The sequence below is a fragment of the Colius striatus genome, chromosome 1 (assembly GCF_028858725.1).
Source record: "Colius striatus isolate bColStr4 chromosome 1, bColStr4.1.hap1, whole genome shotgun sequence".
Lineage (NCBI taxonomy): Eukaryota > Metazoa > Chordata > Aves > Coliiformes > Coliidae > Colius > Colius striatus.
This window is the reverse complement of record NC_084759.1, coordinates 146,386,654-146,402,835: the sequence shown is the minus strand read 5'-3', so window position 1 is coordinate 146,402,835 and position 16,182 is coordinate 146,386,654. Positions and strand designations below refer to the sequence as shown.

The window sequence follows — 16,182 nt, the reverse complement described above, 5'->3', positions numbered from 1 at the left end:
GCTAACACCGACGTGGAGGTAAATCCAGTGGGGCAGCCACAGCACTTGGCTAACAAAAGAGCCCAGATTGGGTGAATGCTCATGGATTTCTGCACACGTAAGCAAGTCACCCAACAGCCGGGCTAGACCAGGGCTATGCTGACCAGCAATTTCACCACTCCCTATACACTCCAAACCAAAACACAGTCTCAGGGGTTAGTCAAGAAGCCTTGCTTCAGGGTGAAAAAACATCTCCCAGGACTTGTGTAATCCAGAGGCTGCGAATGTAAACAGGACACGACTAACGAATCAGCCAACCACAAGCATTTAGGGTAAGGAGTAGCTAGTCAGGAGGAAGAGAGAAGCAGTGAGACCAGACAAAAAAAAGAATTGTCAGTATGGCTGCCTTTGACAGTGGCCAGAATTAAGTACTTCAGAGCATGCTCGAAGAAATGCCATGACAGACAATCATGGAGACCAATTTCCTCCTAGGCTCACTATCAAGTTCAGCGGGAACACAACAGTGCATATTTAAGCGTAAGCACGAGGTTCTTCAGGTCCCTGACCAAAAATAACATCAGAGAAGCAGAAAGCTCAGTTCCAGATAAAGAAGGGCAAACAACTTTCTCACTAGAAAGATGCTCAATGAGAACTCCTCCTGTCTAGTATGGAATTTCCCAGCTGTTATGACAAGGTTAAGTCGCACCTTTTGCACTCCCAAAGGATGTATCCAAGTGGCACTAAGCGGTGCTGAGAAGAGGTATGTGAGCTAATTCTGAACAAGTCACAGCAGCACCATGGCTGAAGCAACGTAAGGGTCTGCCTCCATCAACAGACACACTCAGCAGGGTTATGAGCCAGACCAATTCATCCACTCAGGTTAGCTCAGAGGTCTCTGGATGGTTTGGCACAAGATGCTCAACTCACAGAAATGCTTCCCACTCACAGAGAAGTCACACATTAAAATGAGGCTGGAAAGAACCTTTGCACTGAAGAATCTCATTCTGCACTAGGGATATAAGCTGCTGCTGAAAGTCTGTCCAGATCCATTCCCCATCAGTCTCTAGGCAAGCTCTTCAGCCTGATTCACACTCAGTTGCAAACCCGTTAGTTGCCAAGAGAGCTGCAGCACTTCTTTTCTGACTGATGCAGATCATGGCTTTTAGATGTCAAAGCATTGTAGTGTACATAATTACTCTTATTCAGCTCCTTACTGTTTCTTGCTGGGAATCACATCTATGGCAAAAGGTATTCCTGTATAACACTGCAGCCCCCTTTTGATAGCAGAGGTGGGAAATCAGGGTGCACAGCTCTGTGAGGGAAATCAATATCATCCCAACACTCACATATAGATCCTTGCTGCTCTAGATCTAAATGGCAACATGGAGAATGATTGAGAACCACAGAACAACTTTCGTTTTCAAGCGCTGAATTATCCAAAGAACCCTCAGTTGCCAATTAAGCTAGTTAGAAAAGAGCAACACGTCAAGAAACTCTGCAGGTCACATTTCTAAAAAAGCTGGATAACAGCTCTAATAATAGCTGCAACTTGGAGAGCATGGGAAAACGCTTTGCTCGGGAAAACTGTGTTTAGATCCCTGCTATCCACTCTGAACCCAGCTGTTGCCAAGCTGATTTCTGCTGACACATTGCCTCTGCTGTTCCAGGCCTGGACTATCTAAACAGATCAACCAAAACAGCTCAGGAGGTGAAGAACAGAGCTGGTCTAGGTGAGCTCTGAGCAAGAGCTGCAGACCAACATTTTACCTCTTCTTTTGGCCTCACTGCCAAGGAGGAAAAGAGCAGTAGGCTCTGAGCCATGCTGCTGACGGGCACATCCTTTTGGTATTAGCTGTCTGACCAGGAGACTGGCATTGCACTACCTAACAGCAACCAGTCTCATCAAGGAGAAAGCAAGAGAGGCATTCTAAAGGAGAAGGCTGCAGGAGCATTTTGGCTTTGGGACAGGTAGACTCTGCACTGCCCACTGATGCTGAGCCAAAATGGCTGGAGAGCTTGAATAACTCAAGCACATAAATGTCCTCTTTGAGGGCGGGAAGAATTTTCTTGTACTACATTAGCAAAAGATCTTCTCTGCTACCAGGGTAGCCCTGCTGCAAAAAATCAGTGAAAGCCAACAAACCATCTGCATAAGGGACTGCTGTTTTTCACTTTGCTAAAGGACAACTAATATCCTCTCATCACATTGTGCTCTGACCATCAGTAAAACAACAAAAGAGGAAAAATTTCAACATGGTTTAAAGTCAAACTGGCAAAATTCCACTTCTTCCACACAGAACCTGGATTTCATCCAAGAACTTTCTGGAGCCGGAGCGGTGGCCACTTGAATCAAGGTACCTTAGTCGGAGTCCCAGGTACAGAAGGGGTGGGGGATGCTGGGAAGGTCAGGACACATTTCTTCCCCAAACAGCGGCTGTTGGTCTCGATGTCTTCATAAGGGTTTTCCTTCGATGGTGGATCTGCAGTAAAAACCCACAAGCAAGAGACTGTTAAGTGCAGAAAATCCTTGAGGTTTGCCATAAAGATCTGTTTGGGGATCTGCTGGCCTTCTCCCATCTTCCACATCAGACATAAAGACCTGTTCTCAAGCATTCCTGCAATTGCCTCATTCTCTCCACAGCCCTAGAAGTCCAGCTGCTCACTGGACAACGTCCAAATCCTGACACTGACATGTGCAGCCATAGGAACATATCACAGATACTACAGATGGAAAAGGCTCAGCTGAGTCCTCAAGTTCATTTCCCTGTCTTCAGAGGAACTGGGAAGTTCCCATGCACATCAGTCCATAATTATATTTCCTTCTTTCCAGTATTCTGCTTAGAATTTTGCAAATGAAACTGTGAGCTTGAAGGCCAGTATAAATGTCCTCTCTCCTCTCTTTAAACCCCATGTTTAGGGGAACCTCTGTTCATCATTTAATTTAAGTGACACACTGCTCTTGGGCCAACTGTGAAAGACTTTATCCACTCTCTGAACATGGATGTCTGTCACGCAACGTAGGTTTTCAAACACGTCTACCAATCATGGATACTTCAGTCTCACATACCTATCTCACTTAAGAAAGAGGGAAAGATTCCCCTCACTAATGTAGGTCATCTGAAGCCAGGATACTCTCACCCTCAAAGGAAGAGGTGGGAAGGGACACCTCTAAAGTAACATTCAACTCATTCTCACCTAGGATCCCCTCAAAAACACAAGGCTTGAATGACCACACAGAATTTTCTCTCTCTTTCCCCTGATTCTGAAGATGAAGCACACAACTAATCTGAGTTTTAAACACTCAGAACAACATATGATGAGCTTCTTACATCCCACTCTTCAGCAGTGCTAGGAAATGCAAACACAAGCACGGTCAAAAAGAACACACGCAAAAGTAAGTTGTGACATCTCCATCAGAGCACCTAAGAAACCAATGAAAAAAGTTTAGGCCAAACATCTGCATGGACAGGCAATTTATGAGATTTCTGCCATCATTTCACACCATCCCAGTGGACAGCTGGGACTTCTCTTATTGTCATGTAATTTTCAGCTGAGAGCAAAGACTGGAGGTCACTGATGGCTGGAGGCCTCTGAAGCAAAGACCAGTAACAGCTCTATGACCTAACTGGCATGCTCCCATTTGCCTGCTCTGCTGAAGCAGGAGTGCAGCTAAAGTCTTTGGACAAGAACACAAACCCAAGTCTTTTCCAAGTCTTCCACCTGTGGCTTGGTGATACCCAGCACTACAGTGGTGGATAAGAATTCACCAAGGAAGAGAAAGTACATATGTGTGACACCAGCAAAGCAAGTCTGCATGAACATCTTGTCAGGAAACATGCTCCCATCCCTGAAGGTGACTCAAGTTTCTAATGTCAATGGCACACTTTGGCACTGAAAATACACTACAGCTGTCACATAACTGGGTAGACTAGAGAAAAAAAAAGAGACCCTCCCCAAATCATGCATTTGAACATGGGATGTATGTGTGTGTCTGCATGCCCTGAGTGCAACACACATGATTATCTGTGGGTCAGCACTAGTGTCCTGTGGCTGAAGTCTTTGTTCCCCCTCCACTGATGTGGTTTTCACATGTTGTTTGTTTTGTGGGCTATACCCGTCTGTGGTCTTGTGAAAAACAAAACTGTGGGGTTTTTTGAGTTATCCCTGTCCACCCCTTTTCCCAAGCTTCCATGGTAACACTACCAGGACTGCAGGAATCAATTACAGATCACTGACTCCAGGCAAAGCCTAAACATGCAGCAAGAAAACAAAACAACAAACACGCCCTTTAGCTGACAATTACCTATAACTTTGTTTGCTTCTAATCTTTGCAACTAAAAGCTGGAGGGGAGAGGAATTTCAGCCTGGCATTCGAGTTCCCTGTAAGCTTGGGACACAGGGTTGTGCTTGTGTTTGAATGGATGGATTTGCCTATACAACCACTCTGTAACGCTATCCATATTATTCCAGCTGATGAGGTGACCCTTTCTCAGTGGTTTCTGAGACCTCCCACCATGCCACAACACACACACAAAAAAAAATCCTCAGCAGCTGCTCAGGCATTCCCTGTTCATTTGGCCCTCCAAGCAAAGAGAAGAAAAAAGCAAACATGAGGCCCCTAGCTCCACAAAAAAGGCTGACAGCTTCAAAAATGTCAAAAAGGGTGGATTGTCTTTATCTTGTCTGCTATCAGTCCGAAAAGAACAAGATTCCTTTGAGAGATCTTTCTGGAGCAAGTATGATTAGATTTCGTTCGTATCAAAGCAGCACAATTGGTCCCATGCTGAAGAGCACCGATCACCTTTGTGGGATTACAGTCACATGGTGAGAGCTGATGCAGCTATTCCCTTCCCATTCTGCTAGAATCAGTAAAGAGCTTTGCACAGCACCAGCCTATAGTTACTAAAGCTTATTAAGTCTTTTTCAAGAGGGATGCTTCTATTCTATGTTCCACAAAAAGCCATCTAACTCATAGTATTAAAAAACGCTATATCAAATCAAGAGCGTTACAGGAAATTATCTTCAAAATAGCATTGATTTGCCATCAGTGAGAGAATGAAATAAAACTCAACTTCAAAGATCTACCTCTTAATTAACAGTCAGACTTAGTTTCTTAATTTCAGTGGTACCTGGAGCCATACACAATCCTATTTCTGAACGTGGAATTGACTTCAAGACTGTGTTTACAGACTATTTGTATTATCTCAGCACTGACGAGCTCACCACGACGGACAGACCAGAGCTGGGAGAATTATTTCACAAGACAAAAAAAAGGAAGACAGAGGAGAGATGCCAGCAAAAAAGAAAAGCTGGTTTCCACATGCTTCAGGTTCATCTTTGAAGCTGATGAGTTTTGAAATATTCCATCCATTTTTCTTATCACTTGCCAATAATCTGTGTAAAATGTGTCTTGGTAATAAACACACTTTATTCAGCACCTCCAGCGAGTGCCTGTTGATCACAAGTCTCAGTTACTCAGCACTGGCAGCCAAATCCCTTCCCTGTCCAAAGCTCCTACCCAGGATGTCCCATCCAAAGCTCCTACCCAATATGTCCTGTCCAAAGCTCCTACCCAGGATGTCTTCATAGACGTTCTCCTCAGATAAAGTGCGTGTGAGGGCCAGCTTGGTCTGCGCGTACCAATCCACCCGGCCGTTCTCAGACGAGGACTGCAGCAAGTCTTCAAACTCATATGACTTCCTGCACAATTGATGGGAGGGGAGAAGAAGCAAAGATGAGAGAGATACAGTAAACAAGCATTTATAAGCAAATCACAGATAATTCACTTCTCCAACATGCCACAGAGCTGGCAAAATGGATTGCTGAGAAGAGAATGCTTCACAGCCTCATCCCATATAAAGTATGAAAAAGTAACACTGAGATGGGTTATTTTTATCAGCCACATAAATAAAGGCATTTTGGGGATGCTATAGATAATCTGGGTTGGCACAGCAATAGCACACTGGGAAGATGCAAGTGTTAAGAGGCCCACTCTGCAACACAGAACAGAACTTTAGGCTATGAGAGGTCCCATTTACAGCCCAGATTCCATCCTCAGCAGAAATAGGAGAGGCCCAAAATCAAGTCTCTTTGAGCAGTACACAAAAGCAACACTCTCATGTAGGATGGGTAGATAGAGGAAAAACAAGTATCCTCCACTAATAAACCTGAAAAGTTTAAATTCCCTTCCTGCATCCAAGCCAGGAATTTTAGGTGAGTTTATGCAGAGGACATTAGAAACAGCTGCACATTTTACACTCTCCACCCCAAAAACACAGGAGAAAGGGCATGAAAGCACTCCAGAAGAATATATACACATCAGATTCAGTTAGGAAAATAGATTTACTATGAACAGTGAAAGTACTGTGGTAGAGTCTAGAGATTATCATTCCAGACCTTGTTCCAGACCAGCTGCAGTCACTTTGTAATTAAACAGACTTTCTGCTAAAAAAACCCCAAAACCACCAAACCAAAGCTCCTCAATCTTGGGCTTGAAGGTTAAGCCACATAATACAGTGACCTTAAAGCTCTAATCAGCCATGACTTATCCCTTCACAGTTATCCTGTGAAGTTGTGCTGACCACTTCTATGTTCTCAGAGATATGACTGAGTGCTGGTTATGGTCAGCAAGGCTCTCTGGGGCTTACGAGTGACCAAGGAGGATCCTTTTCTCCCAGAGAGATATGGGAAGATGAGACTCCACCATCAAGACCAGCACCCTTGTGAAACACAGCCCGAATACCTGTGGTCAGCGTTGTTCTTGTGCTTCCCGCTCCAGAGCCTCCTGCTGACAGCTGAGGGAGGAGGAGAGGAGGGAAGAGGAGGAGGAGGAATGGATGGCAGAGGAGGTAAGTTTCTCTTATTCCTAGCTGCTGGCACCCAGTCCTCTTCCCCTTCGTGTTTGAAAGTCCGCCGGGGCTTTGGCAGCGGGTTGATGAAGGGTTTCTTCTCTGGCACTCCTGGCTCTGTGTACACATTCTCCACCATGCAGTCCCTGGATTTCACATGAGAAGTTCTTACCTCTTCTAAAGTCCCAAAAATCGGCTCACTGATTTCAGAGTCCAAGCCAAGAAGCCTTCTGTTGAGCTCAGCCCCACCTGTGCTTTCATGGCCCTCAGGAGCAGCGTGTCCTTGTGCTGCCTTCTCCTGCAAGCACTGTGGGGAATAGTAAGTACCAGGCAACTGTGGCTGCAGCTCCGTTGAGCCATCTTTCAAAGCCTGCTCTAGCTTCTTGACCTGACTAAGCACTGAAAGATTCTCCTTCTGGACCTCCCATTTCCCACCTTTCACCTCCTTGCATCTTCCAGGGCTGGATTCCACTTCCTCTTCCTTCTGCACTTCCCCCTTTTGCTCTGCTGCCTGGCCTGTGACTTTCTGACTTCCTGCTTTCCGCTCATTCTCTTTGCCTGCCCCTTTGCCCTCCAATTCCCAGTTTGTAAGTCTCTTGACCTCCACTTTCCGAGCCAACGGTGTTTCCACACTCATCTTCTCCGTTGGACAGGGCACCTTGTGCTCCTCTTTAAGTCCCTGCTCCTCCTCCCTGCGAGGAGCAGACTGCGTTTCCTTTTTCCCTTCCCATTCTGAAATTTTGTCCTTGATGCTGAAGGACTTATTCCTCAAGCCAATTTTTCCAGGTAAGCGTGTATTCTGAGTGCTTCCTATCTGTCTCTTGATGATTTTACTGTTTTCTTTAACATTCAGATCCACAGATGGGTCGCTGATGATCATTTTGGGACTAAGCATGTTCTGCTGAAAGCAGTCTAGCCTTGCATCCAGCATCAAGTTCTCCAAGGCTCCCAGTGGGTTCTTCACCACAGAAGAAACTGGTTCAGCTTCAGGTGTTAAATCCAAGGTGACAGAGGCACTTTCAGAACATCTCTCACTCAAAAATCCACAGAAGGGTCTTTTTAATTCCTCCACAATGGCTGTATTGTTTTTATCTGCAAGCTTGATCCTACACACCAAAAACAAAAAGAGAAGAAACATTCACTCACCCTTGGTTTAGTTCACCAGCTCCACAAGCTCTTCTGGTAAAACTGATTACAGCAGAGGATGTTCAAACCAAGCACCTGAAAAATGGGCTGATGGGGGAGGATGCTCAGACAAAGGTCCCTTGAGCCAGAACACAATGCTCTCCTCTCACTACAACTAAGACACAGTTTGAAGTTTGTGTGTGTTATGTGTGAGTGTGCACGCACAGTAGAGCTTTGGACATTCATCAGGGCACCAAGTGCAAAATGGATCACTTACAACGACAGCAAACTTGCTGGTGTTAAACACAGGAGAAAACATAAGATACAGCTGGCCTTCCTCTAGTGCCTGCTCAGAGGATCTTTGTCAGTCCATCCAAATGTTCCGCAAATGCACGTTAATGTACAAAGACTGCACTTTTATTATGACATTTCTATGATCCAGGCCAGAGGTGGCCTTGGGCAACCACACACCCAGCCACACTCCCTTACCACAAAGCACATGACATAGCACCCAGACACCAGATTCAATGTTCTCAGAGCAAAGGATTAATAGTCTTCACGGTTTGAGTCCAAACTTCACCAAAAATCTCTGTATTTACTCTAGGGATTTCCAAGTGTGTGATACCACCATACCGATACTGTGATATTTTATCACTAAAGTTCCAGATGAACAGACAGTTATTCCAACACAAAATGTTTCTGAACCAGAGCACTTAGCCATGCCTTTGGCATTTGCCTGGGCTTGGGAAAGAGCACCAGGACAACACAAGGTAGTTATTGGGACGCAAATCTGTATCATTAGTATCATTAGTCCCATTTAACTCTGATCCCAACATTGAGATTAACTGCTCCATTAAACATATCAAGTATGTCTCTTCCAGAATTTAAGAGAGCATCCATGTGAATACCCTGTGTACTGGCAGGCCCTGAGCTTTGTCCTGGAGCTAAGCAATGCTGGCAACCATTGCAGACTTAGCTGTTGTGCAAATTGAGTCTGGGATGGGTTTCTGAGCACAAAATGGACCTGAGTCAGGTAATGTTCTTCCCTAGCCTCAGGGATATTTAACTCCTGGCTGTCTCAGTGACAACATCGTGAGGTGAGAATGATGGTTAAGTGCATTTGGTTAAGAGCTGGCACTGTGAACATTGTGGCCTTTCCCAAGGAGAAGGGCATCAGAGTGCCACTGGCAGCTGGACTGCACAGTAGAAACCAAGGTTGGACACCAGGAAAAACCTGCATCGGGTAGTAACAGTACAGCTTGTTTGAGGAGTCTGTGGAGCCTCCAGCTCTGAAGATTTCAAGCATAGGTGGGAAAAATGTTGACAGGGATATCATCAGGACAAATGGTCTTCCCTTAGGGCAGACATCCTCCAGCACTGTGAGTCTAGGACATCATCAGTCTGACTGGATGCCACATGCTAAAATCCACAGTGTCACAGTCCTGAGCAAGCAATGACATCACCCAAGATCTACAGGGGCGTGCTTTAAGGTGTGAGGAGAGGCATACTGCAGAGCAGAGAGAATGGATCCTTTCTTTCTGCTAGGGATAATAAATAAAAGCAAAGCACCCTGGCACTGAAACATGGAAAGTTCTGACCTGTCAACAGACTTGCAGACACTGCTTTCAGACTTGCTGCTCACATCGGCCACCTTGCTAGCTGTCATCATGTCAGCACACAGCAGGGCAGCAGCTCACCTGCAGACAGACAAAGAAGAAGCATTGCTCTCTGCTCAGCATCCTTCTCTACACATACACGTGTTCCTTCTACACATACACGTTTCCCCTTGAAATCCAGAAGAAGAGCAGAAGCAAGACATGAGGGCTCTCTGAGGACAGCCTCGATTTCCTCCTCTGGAAAACAAGAATAAGGTTTTGATAGCATTACCCCCTCAGAAGCTCAGGGGGAAGTCAACAGGTTTTGAAGGCAAAAATTACCTTTGACTCGGTATACACTCCTGTACCATGACTTGAATACGGAGCACGTTTTATGATGGCTTTTATCATTGCCAAAATCTCAGTTGACTTAGGGTTTGGGTTTTTTTTTCCTTGCAGAAGGCTAAAACAGAACCAATTTTAAAGCAACCTGCATTAAGTCCACACGAAAACATTTTAGGCCAAAGAGAAACTGCACTGCAGCCACTGCTTTCCTTCTCTCCCATGGGCCATGTAAGGCTGTTACTGATCTGATTTCAGAGGACAACTCCTCATGGGGGTGAGATAAATCAATCACAAAAATTAGTCATTGTTTGCTTTATGATTTCTGGCATTCATGGAACAACTGTCCCTCTCCTTTAAGCACTGCTGCTACTTGGCCAAGCAACAGACTACATCCTCTTTTTATGGCCTCACAATAGTCTTATTCAATAAATAAACAAAATAATCTGTTTCTCTGCAGCACCATCACTTCTCGCTTCTCAGGGCGATCCATAGGCTCTGCCACACTGCATTGATAACAATCACCTTGTAGTCAATACTTGGAAAATCTGAAGCCTCTCAAAGCTGTTCTCTTGGCTGGTCTGCCAGGTCCTGCACCACCATGCCTAGTATTTGGCAACAGAAGGAATTTATTTGCTTTTTTTTCTTGTTAAAAGCCATAAAAAGCCATAAAACTCACCATAACAGAACTAGTAAAGAACAAAAGGATCTCTTGTTTCCACTGCTCAAGTATTTTGGGCAGAGAAAGAAAAAAAAGAAAGAAAGAAAAAAACCCAGTCTTGTTTGTTCACAGTTTTCTCTCCCTGCCTTTATCCTACACTGGCAATGTTCCTGAGGCGAGGAGTGAACTCTGGGTCAACTCAATGTGTACACACAGCTCATTGCTAATCATTTAGTGGACTCTCCTTCTCCAGGCAATAAACCCCCTTGGCTTCTCTTCCTTGTTAGTAAATGGAACAAACATCCACTTCACTTCTAGACACAGAGCAGCCTTGCAACACTGTCAAGAAAATTTACCAGCCCAAGGAACAAAATCTATTCATCCATCCATTAACTGTTATGGATTGAGAATAACGAAAAGCTAATGATCACTCCAGTCCCTGGCCAAAGAATGACTCACTCAGGCAGCCAAAGCAGATTCCTGCAAAGCTGCAACTGAGGTTGCTCTGCACTTGGCTTACAACATCCCTACAGCAGGGACAGCCTCCCCACTCCTCACTCAGTGCCTCGCACAGCAGGGTCAGCAGCCGGAACACCTTGGCACTGCTTTTAGCACTAAGAAACGTAACAGCAACAGGAGATGGCATAAACACAACCCCTATGGCTCTTGTATCACACTGAATGTTCATTTGCTTGGGATGAGCTCCTCATCTTGATAAGATCACACCATTTCCCCACTAGGAAACTCCATCTCTCAGCCTTTTCCAATAGCCCCCTAACAAACACTGCCTTGGAAACAAATATCTGGGTATGAGCAAATGTCTGCTGGTGGCTCAGAACAATCACATACCTGATGCACCTCCTGTGGGAGAGGCCCAAAAGATGATAATCCAGAGTAACAGAGGCATTTGTTTCTTTATCTGTGGCAGATGGGACAGACTCATCACCTTCAATGAAGAGAAGTGAGTCATGAAGTAGTGGCTGAGTGCTGCAAAAGAGTCTCCCATGAAAGGAGCACAACTGCCACCAGACCTGCATGATTCGGAGCCAAGACCAGAGGGACAGCCACCGTATGTCACAGGTCTAACCAAAGCAGCACCCTCTCACTAGGCAGATTAAATTGTGGGCCAGGAGCTTCCAAAGCAGCAGCTGTCAGATGCAGCAACGTGACAACAATCAAGTGCCTCCCAACACATCCACTAACCACACACTGCTGAGAGGACTAAAGTCATTCTGAGGAGATAACAGGGATTGCTGTGCCTTCACCCTCAAGCAGCAGGGTATACAAGGGTGCCCTCAGCAATACTGAGGCGATTATTGTAACACATTAGCTGGTCCTGCCTAAAAGAGTAAATATTTACCCAAACACACAAGGGGAAAAAAAAACTGTCACCTAGGAATAAAATAGTGGAAAATAAGAAGGTACCTCCCAATTAGTTCAACGGTCAAATAATTTGCTTAGGACAAATCCCAAGCCTAAAAATGAACTTCAAAAGTGACAGGATTATCTCTCCTTTTACCAGGGTCACCAGAAATAACTTGCAGGCCTGACCCACAGTCATTGCCAACATCTGACAAGAGAAAGTTGGGATGACAGTGATGGTAATTTGTCTCTAGTAGGAAAATAAAAGGTAGACCTTCTCTAGTGAGGTTTGGCTCCACAAGGTGCCTTGAATTAACATGACCGCTAATGCAAAGGGCAAGGGGAGCTCCTATCTACCAACATCTCTGCTAAGATTGACCACACACTGGCTTGGGCTCTCTTTGAAACAATTCTGTGACCTGCTTAGCTCGCTGAGAGTTTTAAACAAAGCAGCTCATGGAAGGGGTCCAACATGCGTCTGATCTGGTACAAAGGAGGTGGTAAGACTGTGTGGACAAGAGGAAAAGGGAGGGAAGTAGAAGAGAGAGCACAAGAGAAAGTGATTGTAGGGATGGGGAAGAGAGACTTGCCAGAGGCTCAGAAGTGTTATCCAAAATGCTCTGCTATCCTCCCCCATGTGCAACACGACAAGGGCCTAGAAGAAACACACACGGCTAAGTTCAGTTGGCAGGCAACCTGAGAAAGACATAGACAAATCAAGCTGGTACTTCTTGACCGATTGCTGTTTTCTCCAAAAACCACACAAGATCCTTCTACGGAAGGTACCACTCCGTGGCAGCCTGAGCCCAAGGCCATCATTCCTGGCATGTACATCCCAGAGCAGAAAGGTCATAAAAGAGAAGATGCCAAGTGCCAAGTCTCATTTGGAGAGCCTAGCCACTGCAATTTATTCAGTAATCCCTACCATTGTTTGGGGGAACAAAGCAGTCATCTGATACCGTTTCAAAATTAAACTGCGAAAGGAAGGACAGGGGAGGAGGTGGGAGGAAAGAGAGAGGGGAGGGAGCTCTCAAACCTGTTGGCTGGACCCTGGGAAGGATGTGAAGTATCCCAGCAGAAGCCTCTCAGTCTATCTCCCACACGCACCCGGCCTCACAATTCCCAGGGCCATGTGATAGGGGCTTCCTGCTACCAAGCAAAGCGAGACCTACCCCGACCTCTCTCTTCCAAACAGAGTTCCTGCCTGCTTTGTGTTCGCAAAGAGGCGTTTGTTTACTGATCTATCATTGGCATGCAGGAAGCAGCCTTGAAATGAGCTGTAATCATCTGTCTCCAGCAATAGCTGTTTAGCTTTCTTCTAATTTAAGTTTTCCTCCCCCGCACCCCCCCGCCCCACTTCCCCAGTGCCCTCTTCCCCACTTCTGACCCAAATGCTTTTGGAGTCCGCACATCTGTTTCAGGGCACTAGATACTACGGGATATTTCCAAAGCAAGGGCTGAATAAAAAAGAGGCGCTGACAATAGGCACGCTCCCACCCCTAAAGGACACAGAAGTCCTCCAGAGGAATACGAGCTAAACTCCTTCAGTGAAAGGAAGAAACCAGATTTGCTCTCAGTACTTGGTGCAGTCACCAGATGAGGACAGAAGTCAGAGGAGCACCAAATGCCCTGCAGCCTACATCACCAGAAATCTACACAGCCAGCATCTGGGTCACACACGTGAAGTGTCGCCTCTGATAAGGTCAGGCAGTGATCGCAACAAGCCTCTCAGGCCTCCCTTCTTTGCTATTTTGTTTGTGGGGAAGAAACGGAGCTTGCCTCAAAGGGCCTTGTGGTCTGGGGATGGGTATTACTGGTGCCACGTGGTGGAGGCCACGTCTCAAGAGTTTCTTTGCTCTGTTTACTCTGCACCCCACACAAAAATCAGATCCAAGTCCATAACTGGATACTGGCCACACTGCTCATGCAGTAAGGCTTCACAGCACCAGGAGTGCTCCACAGCTGGTCAAACTCTCCTGCAAGAAATAAAAAAGACATCCTGTGTTTCTTCTCCTTGGTACTCACAGAAAGGGTCTCTCCAGTTATTTTCATAAGTAACCCCAAGCAGCCAGACAAAGCCTGCACGTAACACCTCTCTGCTCCAGTGTTTTACAGAACAAAGGATCCAATATACTGACAGCAACAATGAGACAACAATATATGACATACATACATAAAGAACAGGAAGGATGCCAAGGAGACAAAACACTAACAGGAAAATCGTGAGTAAGGGGAAGCCAACAGTTAAAGCCTTCAAGACTCCCTCCCCTAGTCCTTGCTCTGTTTGCAGCCCATTTCCCTTTGCGGGGAGAAGCAGGCATGAGGTTTTGTGTTCGTGCACAAACACAGAGAGGCCCCATGCACAGCCCCAGGCAGCATCCCTGGGCCCAGGTACAAGAACATTTCTTCCCTGAGGCCCCCGACAGCAGTGTGACCTCAGAGACACAGAGTTGGGAGACAGCAGCCAAGCAGGGACATGGCTAGAGCCAAGAAGGGCAATGGGACCTCAGTGCAGGCTTCCCTGGAGAAATAAGATGCTTGCCCTGGGGGAATCACTGACTCAAAGTGCCCAGTGCCAGCTCAGTGGCAAGACAAGGGTTTTCTGAAACTTGAGCTCATGGTATTTGACCCAAAGCTCCATCAGACATGCCATGAGCCTTCCCTAGCTTACAGCTGCCAACAGTTTCTTCTCAGAGGACTTCCAGAAATGTACTTTCCCTCCAAATCAGCCCTGCAGAGGTTACCCCAAGGTTTCTGAGGCTGGGTCACCTCTACAAGAGCAGAGCTTCTTGATGGCATCCAGTGAAACAATGATTGAGCTTACGCATGGGAAAATCCTTTGTCAAGAGGGTAATTGAGCACCAGAGGCTGCAGAGGATCTGTCCTTGGAAATACTCAAAATCCAACTGGACAAGATCCTGAGCAAGCTGCTCTATGTGACTGCACTCTGAGCAGGGGGCTGGACTTGGCCGTCTCCAGAGGAGTCTTCCCGCCTTGGCTACTCTGCCATCCTGTGCTGGACACATTTTGGGGCAAGGTGAGCTGTCACCTCTCTGCAAACACTGGTTGTCCTGGCCACGCAAGTCTCTTGAGGGCCATAGAGACTGAAGACATTAACCACAGGATTGTTCAGTTCATCACACTCATAATGGGATCATAATTGCAGATATCATAAACTTACATAAACATATCCATGAAGAACCAATAACTGAGAAGCAATATGTTCCTCCAGTATCTTTTAGAGTCAGATCCCACACAGCCTCCTACTCGCTCTGCCTCACTCTGTCCTAACTTTTCCCTTTGATCTATCATATCTTACACCACAGGGCTTACAAGGGGGTCAGGAGAATCCCATGTGTCAAAATAAGCTGTGTTTGCAAAAACCCCAAGTGAAACCACCGTACTGCAACCTCTCTCTTTGTGCGCGCACCCGACGTCAGGGGAGCAACACCACAAGGCAAGGAACGCAGGAGCTTGCAGTGTTGGCGCTCCGCCTGCCTGCAGAAAAGCTGTGTGCTGTGTTATGGTATGCCTTTCATTTTATGAGAGAATTCCTTCTACTGACCTTCTCCCTCTCTAATCCCACAGAACGAACTTTGCTTGCTTACATGTCACTATGATCTAAAGGATAAGTACGGTTAAAAGGATGGCCTTGCTCCTCCCTTGGCTGCCATCAATGGGGTCTCATCCCTGTCCTTGGTGAGGGACATGCCTGATCAGATCTAGTAGTTGTCGTTGACTAAGGGTGTGCCTATTTTTCCCTCTCTTCTTGCTTCTGCTTCTTTTATAACACCTCCAACACTCGTAAAGCCCTTTCTGAGTTAGTGAGGGCCAGCAAGCTAGCTGGTTCAACTCGCTAAACCAGCAAAGAAATAAGAAGGGGAAAAAGCAAGAAGTTTTCTGCTTGGATCGTAACATCAGTCACCCGTCATTGAAACCTGATGAGTGCTGAAGTGCACAGAAGGGAAGGGGTGACATCATATTGCTGGGACAGCCTTTACCGAGTATTCTGCTTTTTCCTTGCTGCTTCCCTTCAAGGAGTTTGTTGCTCACCATAAAACTGCATAAACGGCAAACTGGGTTACAAAGACTACATGCAAAACTACAATTTGCTCTTAGTGTAGGGGCAAACAACACTTGATCTTTCAGAGTGTTACAAGTGGAAGCCCCACTGCCTTCACAAGCAGCTGTGGGGCCAACCCTGTGTCCAGCATCTGGGCCAGAGAACACACAGCTGGCTGCAGTTGGCAAAAACTCAGCTTTCAGAGTT

General features: G+C 46.1%; 1 protein-coding gene across 4 annotated transcripts in view; it reads right to left on the bottom strand.

Annotated features, from left to right (window-relative positions):
- Window positions 1-16,182, bottom strand: part of DENND2A (DENN domain containing 2A) — a 60,002-nt gene that overhangs the window by 25,598 nt on the left and 18,222 nt on the right. For 2 of the 4 annotated variants that reach the window (XM_062010946.1, XM_062010962.1), the window contains exons 2-5: window positions 9,551-9,649; window positions 6,722-7,933; window positions 5,525-5,679; window positions 2,338-2,459 (exon numbers count right to left, since the gene is read on the bottom strand). In XM_062010946.1, the coding sequence (XP_061866930.1) occupies window positions 2,338-2,459; window positions 5,525-5,679; window positions 6,722-7,933; window positions 9,551-9,621 (1,560 nt within the window). In that variant the 5' untranslated portion in view covers window positions 9,622-9,649. Of the gene's footprint in view, window positions 1-2,337; window positions 2,460-5,524; window positions 5,680-6,721; window positions 7,934-9,550; window positions 9,650-9,728; window positions 9,806-16,182 lie in introns of all 4 variants that reach the window. The other 2 variants (XM_062010955.1, XM_062010971.1) reach the window with 2 other exon arrangements.